Source organism: Cervus canadensis, chromosome 25 (genome assembly GCF_019320065.1).
Source record: "Cervus canadensis isolate Bull #8, Minnesota chromosome 25, ASM1932006v1, whole genome shotgun sequence".
In the NCBI taxonomy this organism is placed as follows: Eukaryota; Metazoa; Chordata; class Mammalia; order Artiodactyla; family Cervidae; genus Cervus; species Cervus canadensis.
The window spans coordinates 3627471-3654658 of NC_057410.1; the positions used below are offsets into that span (position 1 = coordinate 3627471).

The 27188-nt window shown below is 38.3% G+C and overlaps 1 protein-coding gene across 5 annotated transcripts in view; it reads left to right on the forward strand.

Moving 5' to 3' along the window:
* The window catches only part of LOC122427324, a 438851-nt gene that overhangs the window by 240455 nt on the left and 171208 nt on the right, over positions 1-27188 (forward strand). For 2 of the 5 annotated variants that reach the window (XR_006265391.1, XM_043446719.1), the window contains 2 exons: positions 24650-24688; positions 25351-25404. The exons of 2 other annotated variants lie outside the window; for them this stretch is intronic. Coding sequence is in view for 2 of the 3 variants with exons in the window: in XM_043446719.1 (XP_043302654.1) it covers positions 24650-24688; positions 25351-25357 (46 nt within the window). In the remaining variant the exon portion in view is untranslated. Of the gene's footprint in view, positions 1-24649; positions 24689-25136; positions 25235-25350; positions 25405-27188 lie in introns of those variants that run through there. One more of the 5 variants, XM_043446720.1, reaches the window with a different exon arrangement.

A 27188-nucleotide genomic window follows, 5' to 3' on the forward strand; every position in this document is an offset into this window, starting at 1 on the left:
ATTTAGAAGACAAGCTAATTTCTAGTCCTTGGTGTTACCATCCTGTGTAAAATCACATTGCCAGAAGCCAGTCACCACAGACAGGGCTCTCTGAGAGAAGGGTAGGAGGACCCTGGTTAGTTCCTGCCTGTCCTCTGCACTCCACTACCCAGAAACGGAAACTCCCCTGGGAGAAATCTTCCAAGGACAGACAGAGAAATGCACCACCAATTTGCAAATCTGGGGGTAGGGAGGAGCCTCCTGTACTTACTGCTTGCTCTCTTGGAGAGTGACAAAAAGCCTTTGCTGTCTGTATGCAAAGCTGAGAAATCTTTGCATTGTTGACCATGTTTACATCTGGACTTGACCAAGGTGCCTTTCTAGCCACTTAGTAGGGTATTAAAAGCTCCTGCTCTCTACCGCTTCCAGTACTGAGTGTGGGCTCTTATCCAGCGCCGCGGCGTCTTACTCTTGTGAGCAGACATTCGTTCCTAAGTGCTCCTGTGCCTTTCTATTTAAAGCCATGTTAGGGCTCCCCCAAATTGGCTCCCTGACATTGTTATTGTGATTACAATTAACCTGAACAGAACCAAAATGAGTTTGTGGTGAGCCCCATAAATCCAAGGCTAACGTCAACCCTGAAGATAATTCACAGCATGCAAATAAGGATAATTTGGGAAGATGATTCAGGTCGGTCGTGGAAAATTTAGTCAGAACCTCATCCGTGCTCTCTATAATGCTAGAACTCAACTCACATTCACTCTGAAGCAGCAGATATGATTTGTAGAACAAGGCCTCTGAGACCTGTAACATCGGAACAGTGCTCAGCTATGACTACTCTGGAAAAGTTGTGCCTACATTTTATGGTGAACTGGAGCCTCCTGTACCTAGCTGAGGGCCTCCTGTGGATCTCTCTTGCTAGGCTGCCAGAGATTTGACTGAAGCCATATTTTTCCCAAGGTCATCACTCTTTGCTTAAGCCTCAGACTCTTCAAACAAATAAACAATCATTACAAACAAACAAAGCTGCCATAACCCGTTTTCATCCACCCAGGTCAAAATACAATGTTCCCCATGTCTTAACGTTTCTTCCTTGCCTGCCCAGTTGCTTTGGTCATGTCCAACTCTTTGTGACCCTGTGGACAGTAGCCTACCATGTTCCTTTGTCCTTGGGATCCTTCAGGCAAGAATACTGCAGTGGGTTGCCATGCCCTCCGCCAGGGGATCTTCCCAACCAGGGATGGAACCCACGTCTCCTACATCTCCTGCATTGCAGGTGTATTTTTCACCACTGAGCCACTGGGTAAGCCCCAGTGTTTCTTCCTTTTGTCCCAGCAATTAAACTCTAGCTCCACACATCTCTAAAAATAGAAAGAAAGAAGAAAGATACAAGTTCAAAGCACCTAGCTGCAACAGTAAAGGCCAAGCCTATCATCCTATGTCTTGTTCCTTCCCAAAACCTCCCACACATACATTTGGTCTCCCATTTCACTCTTATGTTTCATTTCTCAGGGATCCTAGCCCAGGCAGGAAATGTTGGGAATCTTTGAGGGAGAGGGATAAACCTCTCCATTCCTCTTTCATAACTACGTTCTGAACAAATCCAGAAATAAAACAGATATACAGATGGAACTTATTTTTGGTAAACTCCAGGTTGGAGCACGTGGCTTATGAACAGGTAAGTTTCCTAACACTGCATCTCAGTGTTAGAACTGGCCATGTGGACAGGTGGCCCTGAAAGGTGGCCCCCTGCCACAAGCTATTAGAGCGACCGAGAACACTTGCTTCCAGCTCCCCAGAGGAAGGAGGGCAGAGCTCACCTGAAAATGCCTGATTTATTCTTCACAGGTTTAGCGATCACGCAAGTCTTTCCCTCTCCCCAGGGACAAGTGAGAAAGGGACTGAAGAGTATAATGCTAATGAGTTCTGTGTCCAAAGAAAGAAACTGCTTAGGGAGTAATTCCACCCCTGTCTTTAATGCCCCTTAACAGATCCAAAAGATTGTAGCTTCTCATCTTTCTATTAGGGAGAGCCCACTTTCCTACTAGTAAAGTTTCTGTTTCTGCTACTGTTCAGATGCATATCTTATATATATACATACATATATATACACACACACACACACACACACACACACACACACATATAGGCAGTTTTCTTTATTTTTTTCTAGTTTTATTGAGATACAACTGAAATTAACATTGTGTGCATTTAAGGTATACAGAAGGTTGATTTGAATACTAATATATTGTTAAACAGTCACCGTCATAGCATTAGCTAACACCTCTGTCACATCACATGATTATCATTCTTCTTTGGCAGTTATCTTTAAACAGATGACTATCTCTTCTACTCTGTGATGGACTAAATGTATGTAAAATTATCTCTGAGTCTGGCAACACATTCCCCGTCATTAGACTCAGTGTGGCCAGGAAGGTGGTAGTGAAATGAGACAAAATTAAACTGGTCTTTGGCAACAGTGCCTTTACTTCAGCCCCAGAAAGCCAGGGTGTTAATATAAACTCAGGGACTGGCAACATGATTCCTTTTCTCCTCCCACTGCCTCTGGAGTTAGAATAGAAATCAAAGTCAGTGAGAGGTCATGCTTGTGAAAGGCACTGCCAAAACAGTTAAGGCTCAGTACATTTTGATTCTCCCTCTCCTTTCCTGTGAAGAGACACATTCTTAATGCATTTGAGAATGGAAACAAATGAGTGGAAGTTTATTCTTTGTGCTGAAATGACATTATTTATTTAAACACTTGATGACGCTTGATGGGGCACAATAATTACAGTTAGAGCTGGGAATAAACCATTTTCAACTTTCCTTCTCTATTTCTTAACAGAAGAAGAAATTATGGGAAATTCATTAGAATGAGGCAAGCAATCTTCATTTGACTATGCCTGTTAGTTCTGATTTGGGTCATGGGAATTCTCTTCCTTGTTGTTTGAGCTCTGTTGTTTATAAGAGAAAATGAACATGTTGAAATTATTAGCATTGAGGAGTTGGAGAGCAAATAATGCTAATGGAATAAACAATACATCATTTATTGGAAGTCCTCTTTAGGGATTTATACCAAATCACTTTACTAGCCTCAACAGCATAATATTTAGCAAACTCTAACAAGTTTCAGGGAGAGATATTACTTTGTGACTCAACAAGTATCCTTGATATACTGCCTAAATTAGACAGCCTATTAAAAATTAATGGCAGACCAATTTCTTGCAATTATACTTTTACCTAGGGAGCAGTCTGCCTGGTTTGTATGATATTAGGAACCTCTGGCTGTGCATCTTCTTTACAATTTCAGCCAAGTTTGTCAATGAAGTTTATTTCACACGATCTTATCGATAAGCAGACATATTTAAATGGGTATGGGACATAAGATGTAAAGAGTTTAGAAGGAATTGATCTGCCAATGGTAGTAATTTAAGAAGGCAGCTGTATGTTGGATGCTGGGATGTACTGCCCTGATTCCCTTTTAGGAAGGAAGGACTAATTCCACAGTTGCAGAGAGATGCTATAATTCAGCCCGTAGCTGCCAGTCCTTTAAGGGGATTGCCTTCAAGAAGAAAATTGCCTCACCTGAAGTCACATCTCCTTCCAGAGGCAGCCGACATCTGATGGCTGACCAATGCAGAATATAATGACCAGGTCCCAGGTCCCCACGTCAGGATAGCTTTTAAGGGCCATCCTAGCTCCAGAACCCCTGAAGGTCTCAACTGAGAATCTGATTGGTCTGAATCACAGGTCAGTTGATTCCTTTGCCCAGTTCCTATTTCTCATGCTATTGGCTGAATCATTTCTGCTTAGCAGGGGATCTGACCTGACAACTGACAGGTTTTCAATACAAAATTATATTCTGAATCAAATTCTGACACACACACACACACACACATTCAACAATTACTCATTTACATTCACTTGTTGGCTTAAGGGGAAGATAATACAGATATAGCCTTCTCTTTCTCCACCTAAATTACGGTAACTGTGAGCGAGAATAGTGTTGCTATAGATTATCAACGACAGGAATATTTTACTGGACATGATCCCAGGGACTATAGGCTAATGGATTTGACAACTTAAAGTTGTTAAATGATACAGAATATCAAATTTTGCAGAAAAATAAGTAGAAAGCTGAATAAGCCTATACTTACTAAGGATACTAAATTCTTAAATGAAAACTTCTCCACAGAGGTAATCTAGGTCCAGATGGCTTTCCAGTAAATTCTACCAAAAATTTAGAACAAAATTGTTCCAAACCTACTCAAAATCTTTGGAAAAGTAATTGAGGAAAGAACATTTACTAATGCATTTTAGGATGTTAGCATTATGATGGTGGTAAAATTATACAACATTATAAGAAGACAAAGCTACCAAAAAGGGTACAAAAACACTCTCAGAAAAAGGAGGCTGGTGTTCTGTGCTGACCTAGAGGGTTGGGATTGGGGAGGTGGGAGGGAGGCTCTAGAGGGAGGAGATATATGTATACTTATGGCTGATTCATGTTGTACAGTAGAAACAAACAGCATTATAAGGCAATGATCCTCCAATTAAAAATTAAAAAAAAAATAAAGCACACACACACAAAAATGTTGGCCCCAAAATTTTCATCTAAATATGAGAAAATAAAATGTATATGTGTATATATATATATATACATGTATCATATATACATAATTAAAACAAAATATATAAATACATGTATATTTTTTCAATTACCAAATAATTTATCATAACTAAGTGTCTTTATTCCAGGGTTGCAAGATCTGTTTAACATTGGAAAATCAATCAAAATATTCACCATATTAACAGAATAAAGGAGAAATAAACGTGATTATGTCAGTAGATGATTAACTCATTCATGATTAAATTGCAATAAACCAGGAATAAAATAGCTTCTCAAACTAATTAAGGGCATCAACAAAAATCCAACAGTTAATATTATATTGAATGCTTTCCCACTAAGATTGGGAACCAAACTGAAGTGCTCTGACCACTTTTATTCAGCATTGTTCTGGATCTACTTTACAGAGCTGTTTGGCAACAAAGAAAAGTAAATAAAAGGCATAGACATTTCTAAAAAGAAACATTTTACTTTTCAAGCAGTCTGAAAAGTTTGCCTTGTGGTGTTGTTTAAATATGTTTGTTGTTTTGTTTTTAACCCAAGTCCTCATGTTATGCAGTATTTGAATCTGTTTTGCCTGTCTTTCATTGCACCATTTTTTTCCTCCTGTGATTTTTTTGCTTCATTTTTTATCTTATTTTTATTTTATTGTTTTCAAGCCATTCTTAAATTCCTCTTATTACATTATAAAATTTTTAGTTGAATCTAGTACACCATGTAATTAGGCACTTATAATTTAGTTTTTGCAAAATTGTTTCATTTTCATTTTCTTTTTGGTCAAAATATTTTTTAAAGTGGTTCTTCTGTGTTTTTGCTTATTTCTGTTCAGAGTTTGTGATTTTCTGATTCAGATGGTTTATTAAACATCTATGAATGCTTGTATACATATATTTAAGCCAGACTGGAGTGCTGTTTTATAATTTTCTTCTGCTTCATTGTTGTTTTTCTTTGAGGGAGGAAAAGATTTTTCATTAACTGGATTGCTTGGATTTTAGTTTTCTGTTTCCTTTTTAGAGAAGTTTCTGTGTTAAGTAGACTGAACTTTTCCTGTTTATACCTGGGTCTACAATAATAATTTATGTATACACCAAAAAAGGGTTTGGTGAACATACAGGAATAAATGTTTTTGGGGGAAGTAGATCAGCATGTCTTTGGATTATGTTTTTCTCTTTAGTTCTGCAAGATTCTTAAATTCTCTTCTTACTTTCTTCTTTAATCACCAAACCTGTAAAAGATGCCCTACCCATCCTATTTGTTTCATTCTTTTCCAGAAGAAAGTGTGTTTTGAATTTGTCTTTTCAGATCCTGAGCACCTTTCCGTAGCCAGAGTTCAGGTCTACCAGTTTTCAGACCATTTCAGAATTTCTCTGCTTTGACTGAGCCTTGCCGTTCTGGATCTTATTTGCTGCATTATCCTTCTTCTACCCAGCCTCTTCAGGCACCACTTCGTTTCCACATGGGCTTATGGGGTGAGGTCACATTGATGTCTGCTGGAATTCGGTCTTCATTTTTTCCCCTTATATTTAGCGCAAGTACTGTGACACTCTCAATATCCAGGTGATGCCAAAGAGGGCAGTTTTTTGTGGCTTCACTTGCTCTTCTTTACTTGATCAGTTTGCTTTCGCCAGGGAATACTGAGAGATTTTAGTCTGAGAACCTGACATTATCCTAGGGAAACCCAGAAGTCCATCCCACTGATTTAGCAAATAATTTCCTATTATTTATAATGGAGTGATTGTTATCTACTTAAAATAACTGTATACGAAATGGCCATAGGAGGCAAAATCCATAGAGAGAGAAAGTAGATCTGTGGTTGCTAACAGCCAAGGAGGGATGAGGGGCTCAAGCATGGGGGCCTTCCACTGACATAGAGTATCCTTTTCTTTTCTAATATAATTCATTTTTAAAATCAGAATCAGTTTCACAGAAAAGTTGAGTGAAAGATGGAGAGATTTCCTGTACATTCTTTGCCTCCACACATGTACAGCCTGCCCACTATCAACATTCATTCCAGTTTAGTCGCTCAGTCGTGTCTGACTCTTTGCAACCCCATGAACCGCAGCACGCCAGGCCTCCCTGTCCATCACCAACTCCCGGAATCCACCCAAACCCATGTCCATTGAGTCAGTGATGCCATCCAACCATCTCATCCTCTGTCATCCCCTGCTCCTCCTGCCCTCAATCTTTCCCAGGATCAGGGTCTTTCAAATGAGTCAATTTTTTAATCTCTAGGGGCCAAAGTATTGGACTTTCAGCTTCAGCATCAGTCTTTCCAGTGAATATTCAGGACTGATCTCCTTTAGGATGGACTGGTTGGATCTCCTTGCAGTCCAAGGGACTCTCAAGAGTCTTCTCTTGAAGACCATCAACATTGATGAACCACATTGACACATCATCACCACGGGCCATAGTTTGCTTTAGGGTTCTCTGTTCATGTTCTACATTTTACAGGTCTGACAATTGTCTGATCTGTACCCACCATTACAATATCACACAGAGTAGTTTCACTACCCTGAAAATCCTCTGTGCTCTGACTCTTGGGTTTCTTTATGAGATGAGAAAAAATGTTGACAATTAGATTGTGCTGGTGTTTGAACGTTTACCAATATATTAATACTAAAAAATATTGAGTTGTATGCTAGTGAGTAAACTGTATGATACATAAGCTACTTATTAATCAAGCTGTTAAATATTTTGTTAAGAGTTTCACGGTTTGGATGTTTTCATTGTTCAGATATTTCTTAGATGGTAAAGAATCTGCCTGCAATGTAGGAGACTGGGGTTTGATCCCTGGGTCAGGAAGATCCTCTGGAAAAGGGAAGATGCCCTGGGAAAAGGGAATGGCTACTCACTCCAGTATTCTTGCCTGGAGAGTTCCATGGACAGAGGAGCCTGGTGGGCTACAGTCCATTGGGTCGCAAAGAGTTGGACATGATTGAGCAAACTAACACTTTCATTTTCATATCCATGGAGTCTGGAAAACTGTAAATTACTAATACTAGAGTATTTCTAACCTTTCTCTTTTCCTTCATAGTAAATGAGTTCTTGCTTTGCTTGCAATTTTGTTCCCTTTACCTCCTCCTCTGAGGATTAAGTTCTGAGAAAAATTCTTTTTCTTTTATCCCTCATGCAGGTTTTGAAAAAAAGGAAATACTATAAAAAATTAGACATGCATGGTCTAAGGTTTCAGTGGGAATTTTTCAGATAATTTGTAGAGAAGCACTTATGTTACTATAGGAAATGGATGGGAAAAGGTTATTATTAAGCACTGCTGTAATCTAGGCATCATTTTCATATGACTTGAGAAACCTAAGTGCACATTTGCTTATTTTCAAATTACATTTTGGTTGTGAAACTGTATCCTGTTTCTGATGACTGTACTATGTGGACCATGACTTAAATTATTTATAATTTTGGGGAGTGGGCATAAAGTTTGGCTCTCAGTTAAGTCCCAGAAAAAAACGTTCATCTAGACTAGAACCATTTGCTCTCTTTTTTTCCATTTTTAACAGACAGTTGGAAATGGGAATCCTAAAGAATAGAGGATTGTGGAGGTAGAGCTGAGAAATTATCAGAATATTATCAGAAGAGAAGAGACATGTTTGAGACCATGCTAAAATCAAAAGGGAAAATGATGGGAACATTTGCTTTTCTAGATTGGATGTGCCAGCTTGAGAACCATATCATATAATGCTTTGTGAGTCACCCTAAAGTGAGAAATTAAAAGCCAAAACAAAGTTAAAACACCCTTTGGAAGCAGCAAGCTGAGAATTGCTTTTTATTCCAAAATCCGTTGACATCAACTTTTCTTAGATGCCTACAGGTGGTTAATGCTAGCTATGAAAGCTGCATGTAAATTTTATGATCTTAAACAATTCTTAATCTTACCAAGCCTTGGGGTTTTTGTTTGCAACAGGAAATTATTCTAGAAATGTCATGCAGTTGTTGAGAGATTTAAATGGGCTAGTATATAAAAAGTGCCTGGCACATAATAGTTGCTAAATAAATGCTAACTTCCTTTGCTCCCTTCTCCTTTACTCTTCTGCAGAATGTCTATTAATATCAAAAGAAGCCATATATTTTCATGTAACTCTCCTTTGGTTGAAAACCACAGGGAAAGATAATTAAGTTTAATCGATGAACAGATATAAAGGCACATTAACAGATGCCCCATATTATAGCGGCAAAGGCTGACTGCTTTTCAAATGCTTGTTATAAAACATGACATTAATCAAGAAGACTAATTTTGGTGCTGATGTGATTTTAAGTGCTTCTACTCAAACTCCACCTAGGGAAAGGAATATATTCAGAAAAGGAAGCAACTGGGGCAAATCCCTGTGGCTAATCATACTGATATTAGCTTTTCTGCCAATGGGAATATGATTAATTTCCAAGTGTAACATGAAGAATAGGATGCGTGGAAAACTTCAAATTTAATTTCTTGATTAGTTAATGTTTCAGCTCTTAGGATTTTACTTTTATTCAAGTCATTTCCCAAATTACTCTCTTAAATGATCTGATCTGGGATGTTCAAGTATAGGAAAGTGGATAGACATCATATTTTTAGCACATATTCCATTAATTCATCTGAAAATCAAATTTAATTTTTATTGTAAAACTTGTTTAGTTCTTAAGCTATGTCCAGCTCTTTGCAATTCCATGGACGGTTGCCTGCCAGGATCCTCTGTCAATGGGATTTCCAAGGCAAGAGTACTGGAGTGCATTGCCGTTTCCTTCTCCAGGGGATCTTCCTGAGCCGGGAATCAAACCTGAGTCTCCTGTATCGTCAGGCAGATTCCACTATGTTTGAATATTTACTTGTATGTCTTGACATCCAGGCAGATTCCAAGAGGAGACAATATGTTTGGCTTGCTTAGTGTTGTCTCCTTGATTTTTAGAATCATGCTTGGTACATATGAGTGGCATGTATGGAACTGTAATTTTTAATATGGCACAAACTGAGCTCAATAACATTGTTTGGAAAAAATACTTAAAGTTTTATATTGATTTATACCATAAATTTGTAAGTGCTGTGGACTGAAGTAAGCATCAGTTCAGTTCAGTTCAGTCGCTCAGTCGGGTCCGACTCTTTGCGACCCCATGGACTGCAGCACACCAGGCCTCCCTGTCCATCACCAACTCCCGGAGTTTACTCAACACCGTCTGTTGAGTCGGTGCTGTCATCCAACCATCTCATCCTCTGTTGTCCCCTTCTCCTCCTGCCTTCAATCTTTCCCTACATCAGGGTCTTTTCAAATGAGTCAGTTCTTTGCATCAGGTGGCCAAAGTACTGGAGTTTCAGCTTCAACATCAGTCCTTCCAATGAACACTCAGGACTGATCTCTTTTAGGATGGACAGGTTTGATCTCCTTGCAATCCAAGGAACTCTCAAGAGTCCTCCAACACCACAGTTCAAAAGCATCAATTCTTCAGCAATCAGCTGTCTTTATAGTCCAACTCTCACATCCATACATGACTACTGGAAAAACCATAGTCTTGACTAGATAGACCTTTGTTGGCAAAGTAATGCTTTTTAATATGCTGTCTAGGTTGGTCATAACATTCCTTCCGAGGAGTAAGCGTCTTTTAATTTCATGACTGCAGTCACCATCTGCAGGGATTTTGGAGCCCCCCAAAATAAAGTCTGTCACTGTTTCCACTGTTTTCCCATCTATTTCCCATGAAGTGATGGGACCAGATGCCATGATCTTAGTTTTCTGAATGTTGAGTTTTAAGCCAACTTTTTCACTCTCCTCTTTCACTTTCATCAAGAGGCTCTTTAGTTCTTCTTCACTTTCTGCTATAAGGGTGGTGTCATCTACATAAGCGTAAGGATTCTGATAAATAAGAGAGAGATACAGTCATGGAGGTTGCACTCTAACTGTGCAGAGAGCATAAGTGAAGTGATTCAGTCATGTCCAACTCTTTGCGACCCTGTGGACTGTAGCCTACCAGTATCCTCCATCCATGGGATTCTCCAGGCAAGAACACTGGAGTGGGTTGCCATTTAGAGCATAGTTCAATGTTAACAGCATAGACTCCAGAGCCAGCCTGCCTGGATTACAAGCCTACTTCTCCTATTTTACAGCTCTGTCATCTTGGTCAGGTTATCCAACCTCTACATGCCTTGATTTTCCTCATTTGAAAAGTGCACATAAGAATCATATCCTCCTAAAATAATGGGACAGTGCCTAATTTATAATGTGTGTTAAACTGTCACTTGCTAATTACAGTGAGAAGAAACAAACAACCACAATCTTAACTATGGATAATAGAAGCGGGTATGAAGTCTGTAGTAGATGGAATTCTAAGAATTATCCTCAGTGATCCTAATCCTTGTAAAGTCTTCTCCTCTTCAACTTAGATGGAGTCTGTGAATATAATGAGATATGATCCTTCTTGTGATCATGTTATGTGAAAAGGAATTTTTATATATTTAATAAGTTTGGTTGGTTTGGAGTTAATGAAAAGGTAGAGTATCTGATAGGCCCAATCTAATCATGTAGGCTCTTTAAAACAGCAGTCCCCAAGACAATTTTTCCATGGACTTGGGGGTGGGGAATGGCTCCAGGGTGTTTCAAGTGCATTACATTTATTATGCACTTTAGTTCTATTATTATGATTGCATCAGCTTCACCTCGGATCGTAAGACATTAGATCCTGGAGGCTGGGGACCCCTGCTTTAAAAGCAGAGAGTTTCCTCTGCCTGTGGCATCAGGTGAATGTGGAGACATTGAAAACGTGAGAAGTGTTTGCCATACCATTGGTAAAGACCACAAAGCCATCAAACGTGGTACCTGGTTGACAGGAAGAAAACAGGGGCTTCAGTCTCAAAAGCACAAAAACTGCATTCTGCCAACAACCTGAATAAATCCAGAAGCTCATTCTCCCCCAGAGTCTCCAGAGAAGAGCCCAGAAGGTTGGCCAACAGCTTGATTTAGGCTTGGGAGTCCCTGAACAGAGAACACAATCAAACCTGCTCACATTTCTGCCCCATGGGCTGTGAGATAATCAGTGACTGTTATTTTAAATTACTAACTTTGTGGTAATTGGTTTTATATTAATAAAAAAGAAAGCATACAGGGCCCTATGGAAGTATATAGCAGGCTCATCCAAGTTACTCTTGAAGGCTCCTTGTGCATGCTAAGTTGCCTCAGTCATGTCCAACTCTTTGCAACTCTATGGACTATAGCTCACCAGGCTCCTCTGTCCATGGGGTTATCCAAGCAAGAATACTGGAATGGGTTGCCCTGCCCTCCTCCTGGGGATCTTTCCCACCCAGGGATTGAACCCACGTCTCTTATGTCTCCTACATTGGCAGGCAGGTTCTTTACACTAGCACCACCTGGGAAGCCTTTAAGGCTTCTTAGAGACAGCGAAATGAAATTGAGACCTGAAATGATGAGTAAGAGCAAGGAAAAGTCAGTGGGAAGGGGGGGCTCAAGTTGAGAGAGATACAGAAGACTTTAAAGAAAAAAATGAAGGTATTTGGAATGGAAATAAGATCAGATGACTACCATGGGTGAAAAGAGTGACAGATGAGCATGCATAATTAGCAAAATTGAACCGACCAGGCCAGGATAGGTCTTTTAAGCCAAATTTGAGCATTTAGGTAATATTGTTTATGTGTATGTTGTCACATACACACATCATACACACACATGAACACACATACATCTTTGGGAAACTATTAAAGGATTTAAAGTAGCAAGAGAGTAATATGGGTAGAATTTCCTCACCTTCTTTCCCTTTCTAAGGATATTCTATTCATATTTCAAATGCATCTTCTTTTGTGAAGGCTTTTTGTTATCCCCAAGGCTAACAATGACTTCTTCCACTGTTCTCTCATATATCTAAAGTTTTCCATTCACTAAGCAGAGATTCTTTCAGGCACAGTTCTAAACATGTTATACATATTAACTCAAGTATTCATTATTCCAACCCATGAAATAGTCATATATACTTATCCCCATTTTACTTATAAGGTGGGCTGAGTGCAGTAGATATTAGGGGTCATGGAAGTCTTACAGCCACCAATGGTCATTCTGTAGGTAATAGCTACTTCATTCATCTACACTTAAGACAGATCAATCAATAAGTATTTATTGAGTGCTATTTCATAGCTTATCCAAGGTAAATTTTAGGAAGGTTTTGAAAAGGTAATCTGAAAAGAATTGTTAGTATGTGTTCTAAGTACATAAGTTTGATTTTAAAGAAGATAAAGATTAATCTTTTTAATTTTAGTCATGGTACTGAACAAATGTGCATTTTAGCTCAACCCTCTTCCCAAATGAACCATAACCTTTCCATTGGAAGACATATTAGCTTATTATTTTTTAGCTTATTATTTTAGAGGTTCATTTACTTTCAAACTTTCCCTGAAGCTCTTTTGTTTGCTATTCCTGCTGTGAGAATATTGGAGAGTTTCATTAGGTGTTATAGACTGTTCTAATCAAGGCTTCATTGTGCACGGTACATACTCAGAAAAATCTACACCTGAGTATGCCACAGCAAGTTGACTGTTGTTTTTCATTTCGCTTAGTTACGACATTTTTATTAGGTCCCAGATTGCTTACTTTGCCTTAGACATTTCCTATATTAATTAAACTGATGATGGTTCCACTGTTTGTTTTCCCTTTAAAGAGTTGAATGAAAGGGAGAATTCCTTTGAGTATTTTTGAAACTTTGGTGTTTAAACTCAATATGAATATGTAATCTCATTCTTCCTTCTTAAAACCGTTGAAATTCCACAGAGATAAATATTTGTAGCCCAATTTATAAACTCTTGATTGATAATTGGAAAATTACTCTCCATCAAATAAAAAAAAATCTCTTTAAATGTCAACAAAATTAAGCATGATGTGCAAACCTTTCTTTAAACTATTTCAAAATGAAAGAAAATGATCTTAAAAATAAAAGCTAGTGTGATGTTATGTCATAACACTGTCAAAAAATTTCATATTTATCAGTAGAGTGGAATTTTTGACTCTACAGAAATTTTTCTATGTTTGAAAGTGAACACTGATGGTATAAAAAATACTGCAAAACCTTCTTAAAATCCTTGATGCCAATTATAAAATTATTTCTTTTAGATAATATGCTATGTGAGATTAGGGGTAAGAGTTGACTGTGGTATTAGTTGGACTCCCCTGATGGCCCAGATGGTAAAGAATCTGCCTGCAATGCAGGAGATCTGGGTTTGATCCCTGGGCTGGGAAGATCCCCTGGAGAAGGGAATGGCAACCCACTCCAGTATTCTTTTTTTTTTTTTTTTTCCCACTCCAGTATTCTTGCCTGGAGAACTCCATGGACAGAGGAGCCTGTACAGCTATAGTCCATGGGGTCGCCAAGAGTCAGACACGGCTGAGTGACTAACTCACACACACAGAGGGTACTCGTTACTGTAACTAGAGGCATTCTCACTTGCTTAAGAGGGACGTGGCTGGTTGTCCCTTCACAGATCTGGGAATCTTTCTTCCCCTTCGGCTACGATTCTCTTGAAGTGCATGTATGCTCTGTTGCTCAGTTGCCTCTGACTCTTTCCAACCCATGGACTGTAGTGAGCCAGGCTCCTCTGTCCTTGGAGTTTTTCAGGCAAGAACACTGGAGTGGGTGGTCATTTCCTACTCAGGGGGATCTTCCCTGACCCAGGGATCAAATTTGCATCTCCTACACTGGCAGGCAGATTCTTTACCACTCTGTCACCTGGGAAGCCCCCTTCATGCAGTATTAGGGTTAAAATAACACCCAAGTGCCTTGACTCCATATTTGCAAATATAGAACCAGAATCATTACATGACTCTTGGAATAATATTTTTTTGAAACAAAGTCGGCTTTCCAAGTGTAAAGCATGAGACTGAATGCCTGATGGTCTTAAGCACAATTTCTAAGTCAATCCTAGATTGATACTGGTGTTAGACCAACCCATAGAATTTGCCCCATGAAGGCATTTGGTAAAACTGTCCATAATATGCAACTGTCTCTTAAGGATTGTCTCTGCAAAGTAACAGTTGTATGGTGTTTTCAAAATGTAAGTACTATGTAAGAAATTGATTATTATCCACTCCTTTCTCCTGCTCATTTTTGCTCTGCTGAAGTATTTGGACAACTGAATGCTTTTGTTCACCTGCAGTTGCTTGCAGATTTCTCTCTTTCATCTCCCAAAATAGAGGTTCTTGGCTTTAAAACCAGACCTCCCTATTACAATAAATAAATACCTTTTTTATAAGAAAAATAAGTAGGTTGTAGGAAGGATGTTTACAGTTTCAGAGGCTACAGAAGAAAAGATTTTCTTGTTCACTGAGCATTGTCTTTAGAAATCATCTTTTAAATGAGTCTCAGTGAGTGGGAATTGTGTTTGACTTTGGTAGTGAATATATCAACAAGCAGTGTTTGGTTATATGTAAAAAAACAAAAATAACTGAAAGTAACAAAATTTCTGCAAAATGACTCAGAATGAAGAACTGTCTTCCATCACAGCCTTTATGAGTCATCAAATCTACTGAATTCCTACTTTACTTTTAAAAACAGCAAATAGGATTGGATATCACAGAAATATACTTTTAGAAACTGGGCATTAAAAGATAGTCTAAAATTCCATTTGTGTGCATGACAAGGATTAAAACCTTAATTTTATTTGTGTGAAGTTGGTATTAATATTATTAAACTATTTATTGAATATAACTAGGAACTCCGGAGCTGGGAAAACATTATATTTATAGCTTCCACATATAAGAAGTTTGGACTCTATGTTAGTTATCTGGGGTTGTGTAACGACTTACACACACTTAGTGGCTGGAAGCACCATACATTTGTAATAGCCTCAGTTTCTGAGGGTCAGGAGTCTGGGCAGAACTTAACCTGGGTCCTCTGTTAGGAGTCTTTCATGGGTCAGAATCAAGGTGTCATCCAGACAGGGTTCTCATCTGAAGACCAAACTAAGGAAGGAGCTGCTTCCAAACTCGCATGCTGTTGGCAGCATTCAATCCCCTGAAAATTATCAGATTGAGGGACTGTTTCTTATTGGTTATAATCCAGAGGCAACCATCAGTTCTTTACCATGTGGAATTCTCCAACAAGTCCAATTTCTCTATAAACATTTCTTATTTAGAGCTATATAAACTTTAATTATAATTTTACTTTTCATGGTTGTCTCTCTTTCCCTCTTACACATACATACACACCTTTTTTTTTACTTTTGTTTCTGATAAACTGTGTCTTCCCTAAGTTCTCCATGACCTGTCAATTCAGTTCAGTCGCTCAGTCATGTCTGACAGTTTGTGCCCCACGGCCTGCAGCACACCAGGCCTCCCTGTCTATCACCAACTTCCAGAGCTTGCTCACACTCATGTCCATCCAGTCAGTGATGCCATCCAACCATCTCATCCTCTGTCACTCCCTTCTCCTCCTGCCTTCAATCTTTCCCAGCATCAGAATCTTTTCCAATGAGTCAGTTCTCTGCATCAGGTGGCCAAAGTTTTGGAGTTTCAGCTTCAGCATCAGTCCTTCCAATGAATATTCAGGGTTGATTTCCTTTAGGATGGACTGGTTGGATCTCCTTGCAGTCCAAGGGACTCTCAAGAGTCTTCTTCAATACCACAGTTCAAAAGCATCAGTTCTTCAGTGCTCAGCTTTCTTTATGGTCCAACTCTATGACCTATAGCATCTTACATTTTGGTTTGCAAGTATTTTCTAACTAATTAACTTTATGTATCTATACCTTGACTCATCATTTTTGACTCCATCTTGCATTTCCTAAGGACATCCACAAAGAAAAGAAATAGCTAATGGAAAGTAATGGCAAAATATGGGAACTTAAAGGAAATCTCCTAGTTTTACTAGTTGTCTTAGCATTGTCTATTAGCTTTAGGACATAAAATGCTAGAATTTAGTGCCACGCATCATGTTTTATTTTCATTTCCATTTCAACCTCTAAGTGTTCAGTAAGTGCTGGTTTTCATGCATATGTGGGACTTAACCGATGATGAGATATTCTCCCTGATTTTTCAACAAGTGAAGACCTCTGTTCACTAACTAGAGTCTTGGAATGCCTGAGCATATTATGACAGCAGAGAAAAGAACTGAAAGCCTTGTTAAAAAACAAAATCCTCAATGTGCCCTTTGGCTTGCTGGCGTTGGTTCGTGTCGGTTTTGGAGGTGCTTTTTTACTTTCTAATTTACGTTATCTTACAAAGACAAACAACATTTCCTATTGAATAAAGTTTTTCTTTATCATGAGTTGAACACAATCATTACTAAGAAATGATTGATGAATAGAGTTGTGCCTGCTAATAATTGTGCACAAGTGACATAATTACCTTTACTTTATTAATGATCAATTTGGTATCTGATGAATCTGAACATGTTCCTTCAAGCCAATCATAATAATAATTTTTCCCACAACGGACTACTTTATTTTTCTGTCACACCAGAATCTGGGTATAACACGGACATGTTTTTAAAAAATCTACATGATACCCCAAAGCTGCAAAATAAAAATATTTAATTAGTAGTTTAGATATTTAGCTAACATGATACCAAACATCTGGATACTTGAAAACTTCCAGATGGCAGAAGTGTTCATTTTTTGCTCATATGTCTTGCTAATATGGATTCAGTTTCTTCTCAGCCTATAAATTTAGTCCTTCTGTCCTAAAGGAGAACTTAAAAGATTGGGTGAGAAAAACTAAACAGTTTTTTTTCTTTTATCAACATATATTGAACAACATGAGAAATACTAAAATTTAACAGCATGTGATTTCCAGCATAGTGGATAGGCATAGCTTTGGCAAAGTATTTGACTATCTTTAACCTGATTCCCTGAACACATAGTTCCTCTACATTTTCAAAAGCATTGTGGACATTCTGTAATTTATTAACCCTGGCTGTCCTACATAGAAGTACATTCCTGTGAGGGCCATACAGGAAGGGAGATCTAATGATGAAGAAAGTAAACAAAATAAATACTTTTGCAGGTTTTATATATATTTTACACATCATATCTCTTAAGGGCAGCAGGAAAATATGAATTTTTCCCAAATTATCTAAGACTTACTATGTTTGAGAGCCATGATTTTATCCATTTAATCATATTTCAGCACTGGATTGTATATATTTGTGTAGTTTCAGGGACATAATTCATTATTGCTTCCTTATGTTGCAAAGGGAAAACAAAAGACGAATTGATCATCACAATAACTATTTAAGCAACTAAATATATTCAAAAAGATTCATGTACCCCACTGTTCATTGCCACATATTAATTTTTGCAAAGAAGATAAACAAATGCCCAACAGGTATATGAAAAAGAGCTCAGAATCACTAACCATAAAGGAAATGTAAATCACAATGAGATATTACTTCATACTTTTTAGGATGGCATAGGCCAGAATAAATATTTTAAACATTTTGCTTTTGCAACTGATGGCAAATCAGTATATGGTGTCTTTTGAACACCAGCATAAAGATGTTCTGTGAACCATTGAGAATAATGAGTGAGGTCTTGCTGGAGAAATACATTTTTGAATCATTAGCAGTAAGTCTGGATGAAACAACCTAGGTGAATGTGTATACTGAGGAAATCAAATAGATGGAAGGCTTCCACATTTATGAACTTGGGCAAACTCTGGGAGATGGTGAGGGGCAGTCAGGCCCCTCACGCTGTGATCCATGTGGTTGCAAAGAGTTGGACACGACTGGGTGACTCAACAGCAATAACATAGCAAAGGGGACAGGAAAAAGAACTCGATCTTCAGCAGAATTCAAAACAATTTGTCAAATGTATGAATGAAGAACTTAAAAGGTTTTCACAGAGAAACTGTAATTTCACAGAAAAGAAAATTATATCTGATATCAAGAAAGACAAAAATTTCTAAGAAGGAGTATCAATAGTTTAAAAGTTGAAGAGAGATCCATTAAGGTAAAACAAAAGTATATCCACTATTTTAGACAAAATGGAAGCCATTGGTATCCTTAGGGGGAAAAAATCATTTCATTTGGGTGGTGCAGGTGGAAACCAGGTTGTACTAGATTGAAGAGGAAATGAAAAATGAAAATTCAAGGACTGTGAGTTAGACATACTTTTTAATAAATTGACTGTGAAGGGAAAAACAAGGATAACGTAGTAACCTGTCAGGCCTTTGAGCATAGGTGTGCTTTCTTTAAGACTCATGGTGTTAACCCTGAGTCAGCTGAAGAGTGTGTGTGTGTGTGTGTTTCACTGATTTTTTTGGAGTATAGTTACTGTACACTGTTGAGCCTACTTCTCTGTACGGCAGAGTGAACCAACCATATGTGTATGCGCTCTGCTGTGCTCAGTCATGGCCTACTGTTTGCTCCCCATGGACTGTAGCCCGCCAGACTCCTCTGTCCTTGGGGTTTTCCAGGCAAGAATAAGGAAGTGAGCTGCCACTTCCTACTCCAGAGGCTCTTCCCCACCCAGGGTTCAAACCTGTGTGTCTTGGATCTCCTGCAACGGCAGGAAGATTCTTTACCTACCAGGGGCCACGCCTGGGAAGCCCCTGTGTGTGCACCCAGGAGAGTTCCCTGAGCTATACGGTAGATTCTCACTAGTTACCTGTTTTATACATACTGTATATATGTCAATCCCAGCCTCCCAGTTCATCCAGCCCACCAGCATATCCTCCCTCGGTGTCCCTAGGTTTATTCTCTATGTCTGTTTCTCTATTTCTGTTTTGAAAATAAGATCATCTATACCATTTTTCTAGATTCCGCATATATGTGTTAATATCCAACTTTTTCTGACTTATTTCACTCTCTATGATAGTCTTTAGGTCCATCCACATCTCTACGAATGACTCAGTTTCATTCCTTTTATGGCTGAGTAATAATATTCCATTGTGTATATGCACCACATCCTCGTTATCCATTTCTCTGTCAGTGGACTTTTAGGTTGCTTTATGTCCTGGCTATTGTAAAGAGTGCTGCAGTGAACGTTGGGGTGCAAATGTCTTTTTGAACTACGGTGTTCTCGGGATATACGCCCAGGAGTGGGATTGCTGGGTCATATGGTAATTCTATTTTTAGTTTTTTAATGAACTTTCATTCTGTTCTCCATGGTGGTTATATCAATTTACATTCCCACCAATAGAGTAAGAGGTTCCCTTTTCTCCACACCCTCTCCAGCATTTATTGTTTGTAGAGTTCATTAAAAAGATTAAAGAAAAAAATTAGATTTTAATGAACTCTACAAACAATAATTCTGGAGTGTGTTCTGAGATAACGTCCAAAAAAGAAAGGAAACCTAATAACAACTTAAGACTATATCTCTAAGACCATAAAAAGAGAAAAGGTAGAAACAAATCAGGATTCTCACATCTAAATATTAATGAGGAACCATTTAAATAATAGGATGTTGTTTTTTTTCTCTTAAAAGTTATCTGGTTTCATGTCACCTTCAAGTGTAAAGTTTGTTAATACTACTTATGCTTAAACAATTCTTGGAGACAATTTTTAAAAAAGGAATGGAAAATTCACAATTTAATGTCCAATAAGACATATTTTCATGCAGGAAACATCATCTAAACATCATAATGTAATCTTTCAGAAGGATAGCTAAATTGCAAGGAAAAGTTTCTGTGAGTTGATGATTTTCTTGAAAGTTTAAAAGGCAAACCAAATTTATCAAGTGACAAATCCTTGCTCAATGAAGCTTTTAGCTAACCTTTGAATTTCCTTATTCCAAATAAACTATAAGTGCCTGAGATTCAAAGAAAACACATGATTGTTTTATATTTCTTATCCTATGCTTAGAGCAGTGGACTTGGAGCAAGTCAGAAGTGTATACTGAAGGAATCTGGACTTCAAATTTTACCACACCAAGTCCATTCTCATGAGAAGTGATTTTATGTCAAAAAAAAATGGAAGGGTTTGAGGTCAATTGTAGTGCATGGAAGGCAAAGCATACTAAGAACATATTTTGTAAATGCTTTCTTTCCCTGAAGCCCATGTGCCCATGTTCAGCTGTTAGCTGAACTCATCTTTCCCTCACATTTTAAAAAATGCAAGTGAGAACAATACTTCTGCTGGTAAAAGCATGAGGTCATGTTGGATCAGATGATTTATGGAATTATCAGTAAACCCACATGATTAGGATTGGAGCCACCTTTTTCTTTCTGCCTTTTGTGCTTTCTTCATTTATTCCTCCACACATGAAAAGCAGATTAAAGATTTTCCTGCACCAGAGAAGTCAGAGAACTTATACCAATAACAAACAGAATTTTTCTCTTTTTAATTAATACGATTTATTTGATTTGACGCTAGATAAACAACTCCTATTGGATTTTCGATGTGGTTTTCTCATGGAAAACCACTGTTTTAATTTATTGAATACCTCTACTGTACTCTCCTAGTTAATTTTGATACACTTTCCAACAATTCTAAAATTGGTTGTTGTTTGTCAGAGCTTTATTTATTTATTTATTTATTTTACAATATCTAGCTTCTTTATGTCCTATATAAAGGTGATCAGGTAAGATAGAAAAATATCATATTAAAAATGATTACATCAAGCAATCAAAATTCTATTTATAAATCACCATTAAATGGCAAATCACTTCAGTATTTCTTGCCTGGAAAATTCCATGAACAGAGGAGCCTGGTGGGCTATAGCCACAGGGTTGCAAAAGAGTGGGACATGACTGAGCGCACACACACACACACACAATTTAGGTGAGAAAGAACATTGCTAGATTTTTATTTCCCCTAAATAATTTCAACAGGAAAAATGTTTTTTTTGAGATAACTTTAACATTTCCTAGTACTAAATGGATAATGATATCAGTCCTAACCTTACTGGTAAAAATGTATCTTTCTCCAAAATGATGAGACAAAATTAAATTTTTATCTTAATCTTAACCCTTGCCTAGTTCTAACATTTCATATAATACCTCCATATGGTAGGATCTGTTATTGACAATTGCATAGTACAAATTAAAAATGACATTGTCTATTTGACTCTATTTTTATAGACACTAATATAATATTTATGCATATGTTGTCAAGATCAGAACTTGGTTAGTTTTCTCCTTCTCTTAAAGTCAAGCTCAAAGTCAATTCTTTTAGCACATATTGATTTTCCTACTTCTTGTTATGTTTGGATGTGAGAGTTGGACTATAAAGAAAGCTGAGTGCTGAAGAATTGAAGCTTTTGAACTGTGGTGTTGGAGAAGACTCTTGAGAGTCTCTTGGACAGCAAGGAGATCCAACCAGTTCACCCTAAAGGAAATCAATCCTGAATATTCATCGGAAGGACTGAATGCTAAAGCTGAAACTCCAGTACTTTGGCCACCTGATGTGAATAACTAACTCATTTGAAAAGACCCTGATGCTGGAAAAGATTGAAGGTGGAAGGAGAAGAGGACAACAGAGGATGAGATGGTTGGATGGCATCACCGACTCAGTGGACATGGGTTTGAGTAAGCTCCAGGAGCTGGTGATAGACAGGGAAGCCTGGTGTGCTGCAGTCCATGGGGTCACAAAGAGTCGGACACGACTGAGTGACTGAAGTGAACTGTTATGCCAAACCCTTTATGAACTCTATTACAAATTTTGATACACAATTTTATGCCAGGATTTATTTTTCATTGAAAACATGTCCCAATTAGAAATAAATTTAAAATAGTAATCATACATATTTTTTAATATGCACAATTACTAACACAATCTGAAAACTGAGCAAAGTTTCAACTAATGCTTAGTTTAGATAACTGAAAAACTGCAGCTTCCCTAAAATAAACATGAAGAGGAAGATTGTTTTATAGTTAAGCTTTAATATTAGACTTCACATCATCTTGGTTAAATCTTTCTTCCAGTTTTCACAGAAACAACTAAAGAGCATAAGGCATATAGTCTAATTTCTCTGATTTACAGCTAACTAAGAATACATGAACCGTGAAATTCCAGATGTTCAAGCTTGTTTTAGAAAAGGCAGAGGAACCAGAGATCAAGTGGCCAACATCTGCTGGATCATCAAAAAAGCAAGAGAGTTCCAGAAAAACATCTATTTCTGCTTTATTGACTATGCCAAAGCCTTTAACTGTGTGGATCACAATAAACTGTGGAAAATTCTGAAAGAGATGGGAATACCAGACGACCTGACTTGCCTCTTGAGAAACCTGTATGCAGGTCAGGAAGCAACACTTAGAACTGAACATGGAAAAACAGACTGGTTCCAAATAGGAAAAGGTGTACGTCAAGGCTGTATGTTGTCACCCTGCTTATTTAACTTATATGCAGAGTACATCATGAGAAACGCTGGACTGGAAGAAGCACAAGCTGGAATCAAGATTGCTCGGAGAAATATCAAGAACCTCAGATATGCAGATGACACCACCCTTATGGCAGAAAGTAAAGAAGAACTAAAGAGCCTCTTGATGAAAGTGAAAGTGAAAAAATTGGCTTAAAGCTCAACATTCAGAAAACTAAGATCATGGCATCTGGTCCCATCACTTAATGGGAAAGAGATGAGGAAACAGTGGAAACAATGTCAGACTTTATTTTGGGGCACTCCAAAATCACTGCAGATGATGATTGCAGCCATGAAATTAAAAGACGCTTACTCCTTGGAAGGAAAAGTTATGACCAACCTAGACAGCATATTAAAAAGCAGAGACATTACTTTGCCAACAAAGGTCCATCTAGTCAAGTCTATGGTTTTTCCAGTAGTCATGTATGGATGTGAGAGTTGGACTGTGAAGAAAGCTGAGCACTGAAGAATTGATGCTTTTGAACTGTGGTATTGGAGAAGACTCTTGAGAGTCCCTTGGACTGCAAGGAGATCCAACCAGTCCATCGTAAAGGAGATCAGTCCTGGGTGTTCATTGGAAGGACTGATGTTGAAGCTGAAACTCCAATACTTTGGCCACCTCATGTGAAGGGCTGACTCATTGGAAAAGACCCTGATGCTGGGAGGGATTGGGGGCAGGAGGAGAAGGGGGCGACAGAGGATGAGATGGTTGGATGGCATCACCGACTCGATGGGCATGACTTTGAGTAAATTCCTCCCTCGATGGACAGGGAGGCCTGGCGTGCTGCGATTTATGGGGTCGCAAAGAGTTGGACACGGCTGAGTGACTGAACTGAACTGAACTGAAGAAATCATTGGCCAGTCTCTGGTGAGAGGGAATTTACTGCTTCCTAGGGCAGGGACTTCCCAAATGGCTCAGTAGGTAAAGAATCAGCAGTGCAGAGATGCAGGAGCCGTGGGTGCGATCCCTGCCTCAGGAAGATCCCCTGGAGTAGGAAAAAGCAACCCATTTCAGTATTCTATCCTGGAAAATTCCATGGACAGAGAAGCCTGGCAGTCTATAGTCCATGCAGTCACAAAAAGTCTGACATGACTCAGCTAAGCACAGGGCAGATAAAGCATTTCAGACAGTCCTGACAGTAAGTTTAATATTAAACTGAAATCATCTCTCTGTGACTTTTATAGATAGCACAATCATTCACTATACCCATCCTTTTGAAAACAAATTTGGCGTTGCCGTTTGGCTTTTCTTCTTTAGATTGGTTAATACTTCTTCATCTCCCTGTATTTATTGGTTAGTATGCATTCTGCTGTAAGAAATAGCACACCTCATGCAAATAAACAACATGGAAAATTATCTCAGATTATACTTAAGAGGTGGGCTTCCCTGGTGGCTTAGCGGGTAAAGAATCTGGCTGGAATGTGGGAGGCCTGGGTTTGATCCCTGGGTTGGGAAGATCCCCTGGAGAAGGGAACAGCTACCCACTCCAGTATTCTGGCCTGGAGAATTCCATGGACTATATAGTCCTTGGGGTTGCAAAGAGTCAGACATGACTGAGCGACTTTCACTTCACTTCACCTCATAGTTAAAAGGTAGGGTGAACTCCGGTGTTGGTTGATTTAGCTATTCAAAGATAGTATAAAAAACTTAAGTTTTCTTTTTCTCTTTTATTGGTAATCCTTTTGTTTGTTGCGGGGGTGGGAGAGTAATGTTGCGCTCTCTCTCTCTCATTTTTTGTTTTTTTTTTGGTAATCCTTGGTGAAATCTTCATCTTTAGGCTGGCTGGAAGATGGCTTCTTTTCACTTATCATACAAGGTAAAGATAAAGATTATCTTTCCTTAAATATTTTTCTTAATAAAGAGATATATTGTTTTTAGACCCTCAACAGGTTTCATGTCTCATTAGCAAAAATTGGGCAATATATCCATGGCTGAAGAAATTTCTAGCAAGGGTGATCAGATTTTCATGATAGAAAAGTGATCTGCTATGAAATAGTCAATCATATTTCTACTACATGGGGTTTTCATATGCTTTTTTCTTCTGTTTGTCCTTTTGAAATCTTTTCCCAACTTCTTTGCAATAGAATTGAAACATAACATGATATAAATTTAGAATGTATAGTATGGTGATTTGATACATTTATATATTGCAATTTGATTACAACTATAGCATTAGCTAACCCTCCATCACCTCATGTAATTACTGTTTCTTTTTTTGTGGTGAGAACATTTATAGTCTACTCTATTTGTTCTTATTTATTCAGGTGATTACAAATTACTGGATTTCATCTCTTAAATACTGAAGGTTATTAACAAGTGTTAATTATTGAAGGTCATTAATAAGTTACTATTTTATGTTACCACCAAGCTATACCTAATAGGAAAGCCTTCTTATAGCACTTTGATAAATATTCAGGAAATAAACAAAAACTCATTTATTTATTGTTTTAAACTTCTGCCTTATTGACTATGCCAAAGCCTTTGACTGTGTGGATCACAACAAATTGAGGGAAATTCTTCAAGAGATGGGAATATGAAACCACCTGACCTGCCTCCTGAGAAACCTGTAAGCAGGTAAAGAAATGGGTAGAACTGGACATGGAACAACAGACTGGTTCCAACTCGGGAATGGAGTACATTAAGGCTGTATATTGTCACCCTGCTTATTTAACTTGTATGCAGAGTACATCATGAGAAACGCTGGGCTGGATGAAGCACAAACTGGAATCAAGATTGCCAGGAGAAATATCAGTACCCTTAGATATGCAGATGACACCACCCTTATGGCAAAAAGCAAAGAAGAACTAAAGAGCCTCTTTTTTTTTTTTCCTAAAGAGCCTCTTGATGAAAGTGAAAGAGGAGAGTGAAAAAGTTGGCTTAAAACTCAACATTCAGAAAGCTAAGATCATGGCATCTGGTCCCATTACTTCATGGGAAATAAATGGGGAAACAGTGGAAACAGTGACAGACTTTATTTTCTTGGGCACCAAAATCACAGCAGATGGTGACTGCATCCATGAAATTAAAACACATTTGCTCCTTGGAAGAAAAGCTATGACCAACCTAGACAACATATTAAAAAGCTGAGACATTACTTTGCCAACAAAGGTCCGTCTAGTGAAAGCTATGTTTTTTCCAGTAGTCATGTATGAATGTGAGAGTTGGGCTATAAAAAAACCTGAGCACCGAAGAATCGATGCTTTTGAACTGTGATGTTGGAGAATATTCTTGAGAGTCCCTTGAACTGCAAGGAGATCCAACCAGTCCATCCAAAAGGAAATCAGTCCTGAATATATTGGAAGGACAGATACTGAAGCTGAAACTCCTATACTTTGGCCACCTCATGTGAATCAGTGATTCATTAGAAAAGACCCTGATGCTGGAAAAGATTGAAGGTGGGAGGAGAAGGGGAGGACAGAGGATGAAGTGGTTAGATTGCGTCTCTGACTCGATGGACATGAGTTTGAGTAAACTCCAGGAGTTGGTGATGCACAGAGAATCCTGGTGGGCTGCAGTCCATGGGGTCGCAAAGAGTGGGACACGACTGAGCAACTGAACTGAGCTGATTGTTTTAAAAAGGCTAAGTAAAAAAAAAAAAAAAAAAGAGGGGGAGTAGAAAGAAAGGTTCTATGTGGAAAAAATATTGATTTATTTGTATATAATGTGTATGTGTCCTTAGAGTGTATTTTTGTAGTTTTTGTACCTTGTAAATTGTCTTAGAGTTACATTCAGTTTGGTACATGAAGGGACTTCCCCCTGTGGCTTAGTGGTAAAGAATCCACATGCAATGCAGGAGACGCAGAAGTTGTGGGTTTGATCCCTGGATCGGGAAGATCCCCTGGAGGGAGAGCATAGTATTTTTGCCCTCCAGTATTCTTGCCTGGAAAATTCCGTGGCCAGAGGAGCTTGGCAGGCTACAGTCCGTAAGGTTGCAAAGAGTTGTAGACCACTGAGGCGCCTGAGCGCAGTGAGCCCTGGAGTTTGAGCACCACCCAGCCCGACTTAGAGACAACCATCTCACGTGCGGAACATGTCATGAGCTCGTCCAAAAGCATAGTTGGTTGTTTTCATGCGAAAATTGTATTTTTGTCTCTGATGGCAAATTTTTGTTCAAGTTAAGAAATAAAGAAGTGAGGCTTTTTTATTTTTCTTTCTTTTCCATCAAGCTCATTTCTGGTAGTCATTTAATGTACAGTTGGTAAAGTAAAGGGGTAGTTATTATACTTCTATGCACACAATGATTATAATGAGATTTACACAATTGCCAAAGTGAATAAAATGAAACAGAAGCAACGTAATCCATCAAATGTTTTAAG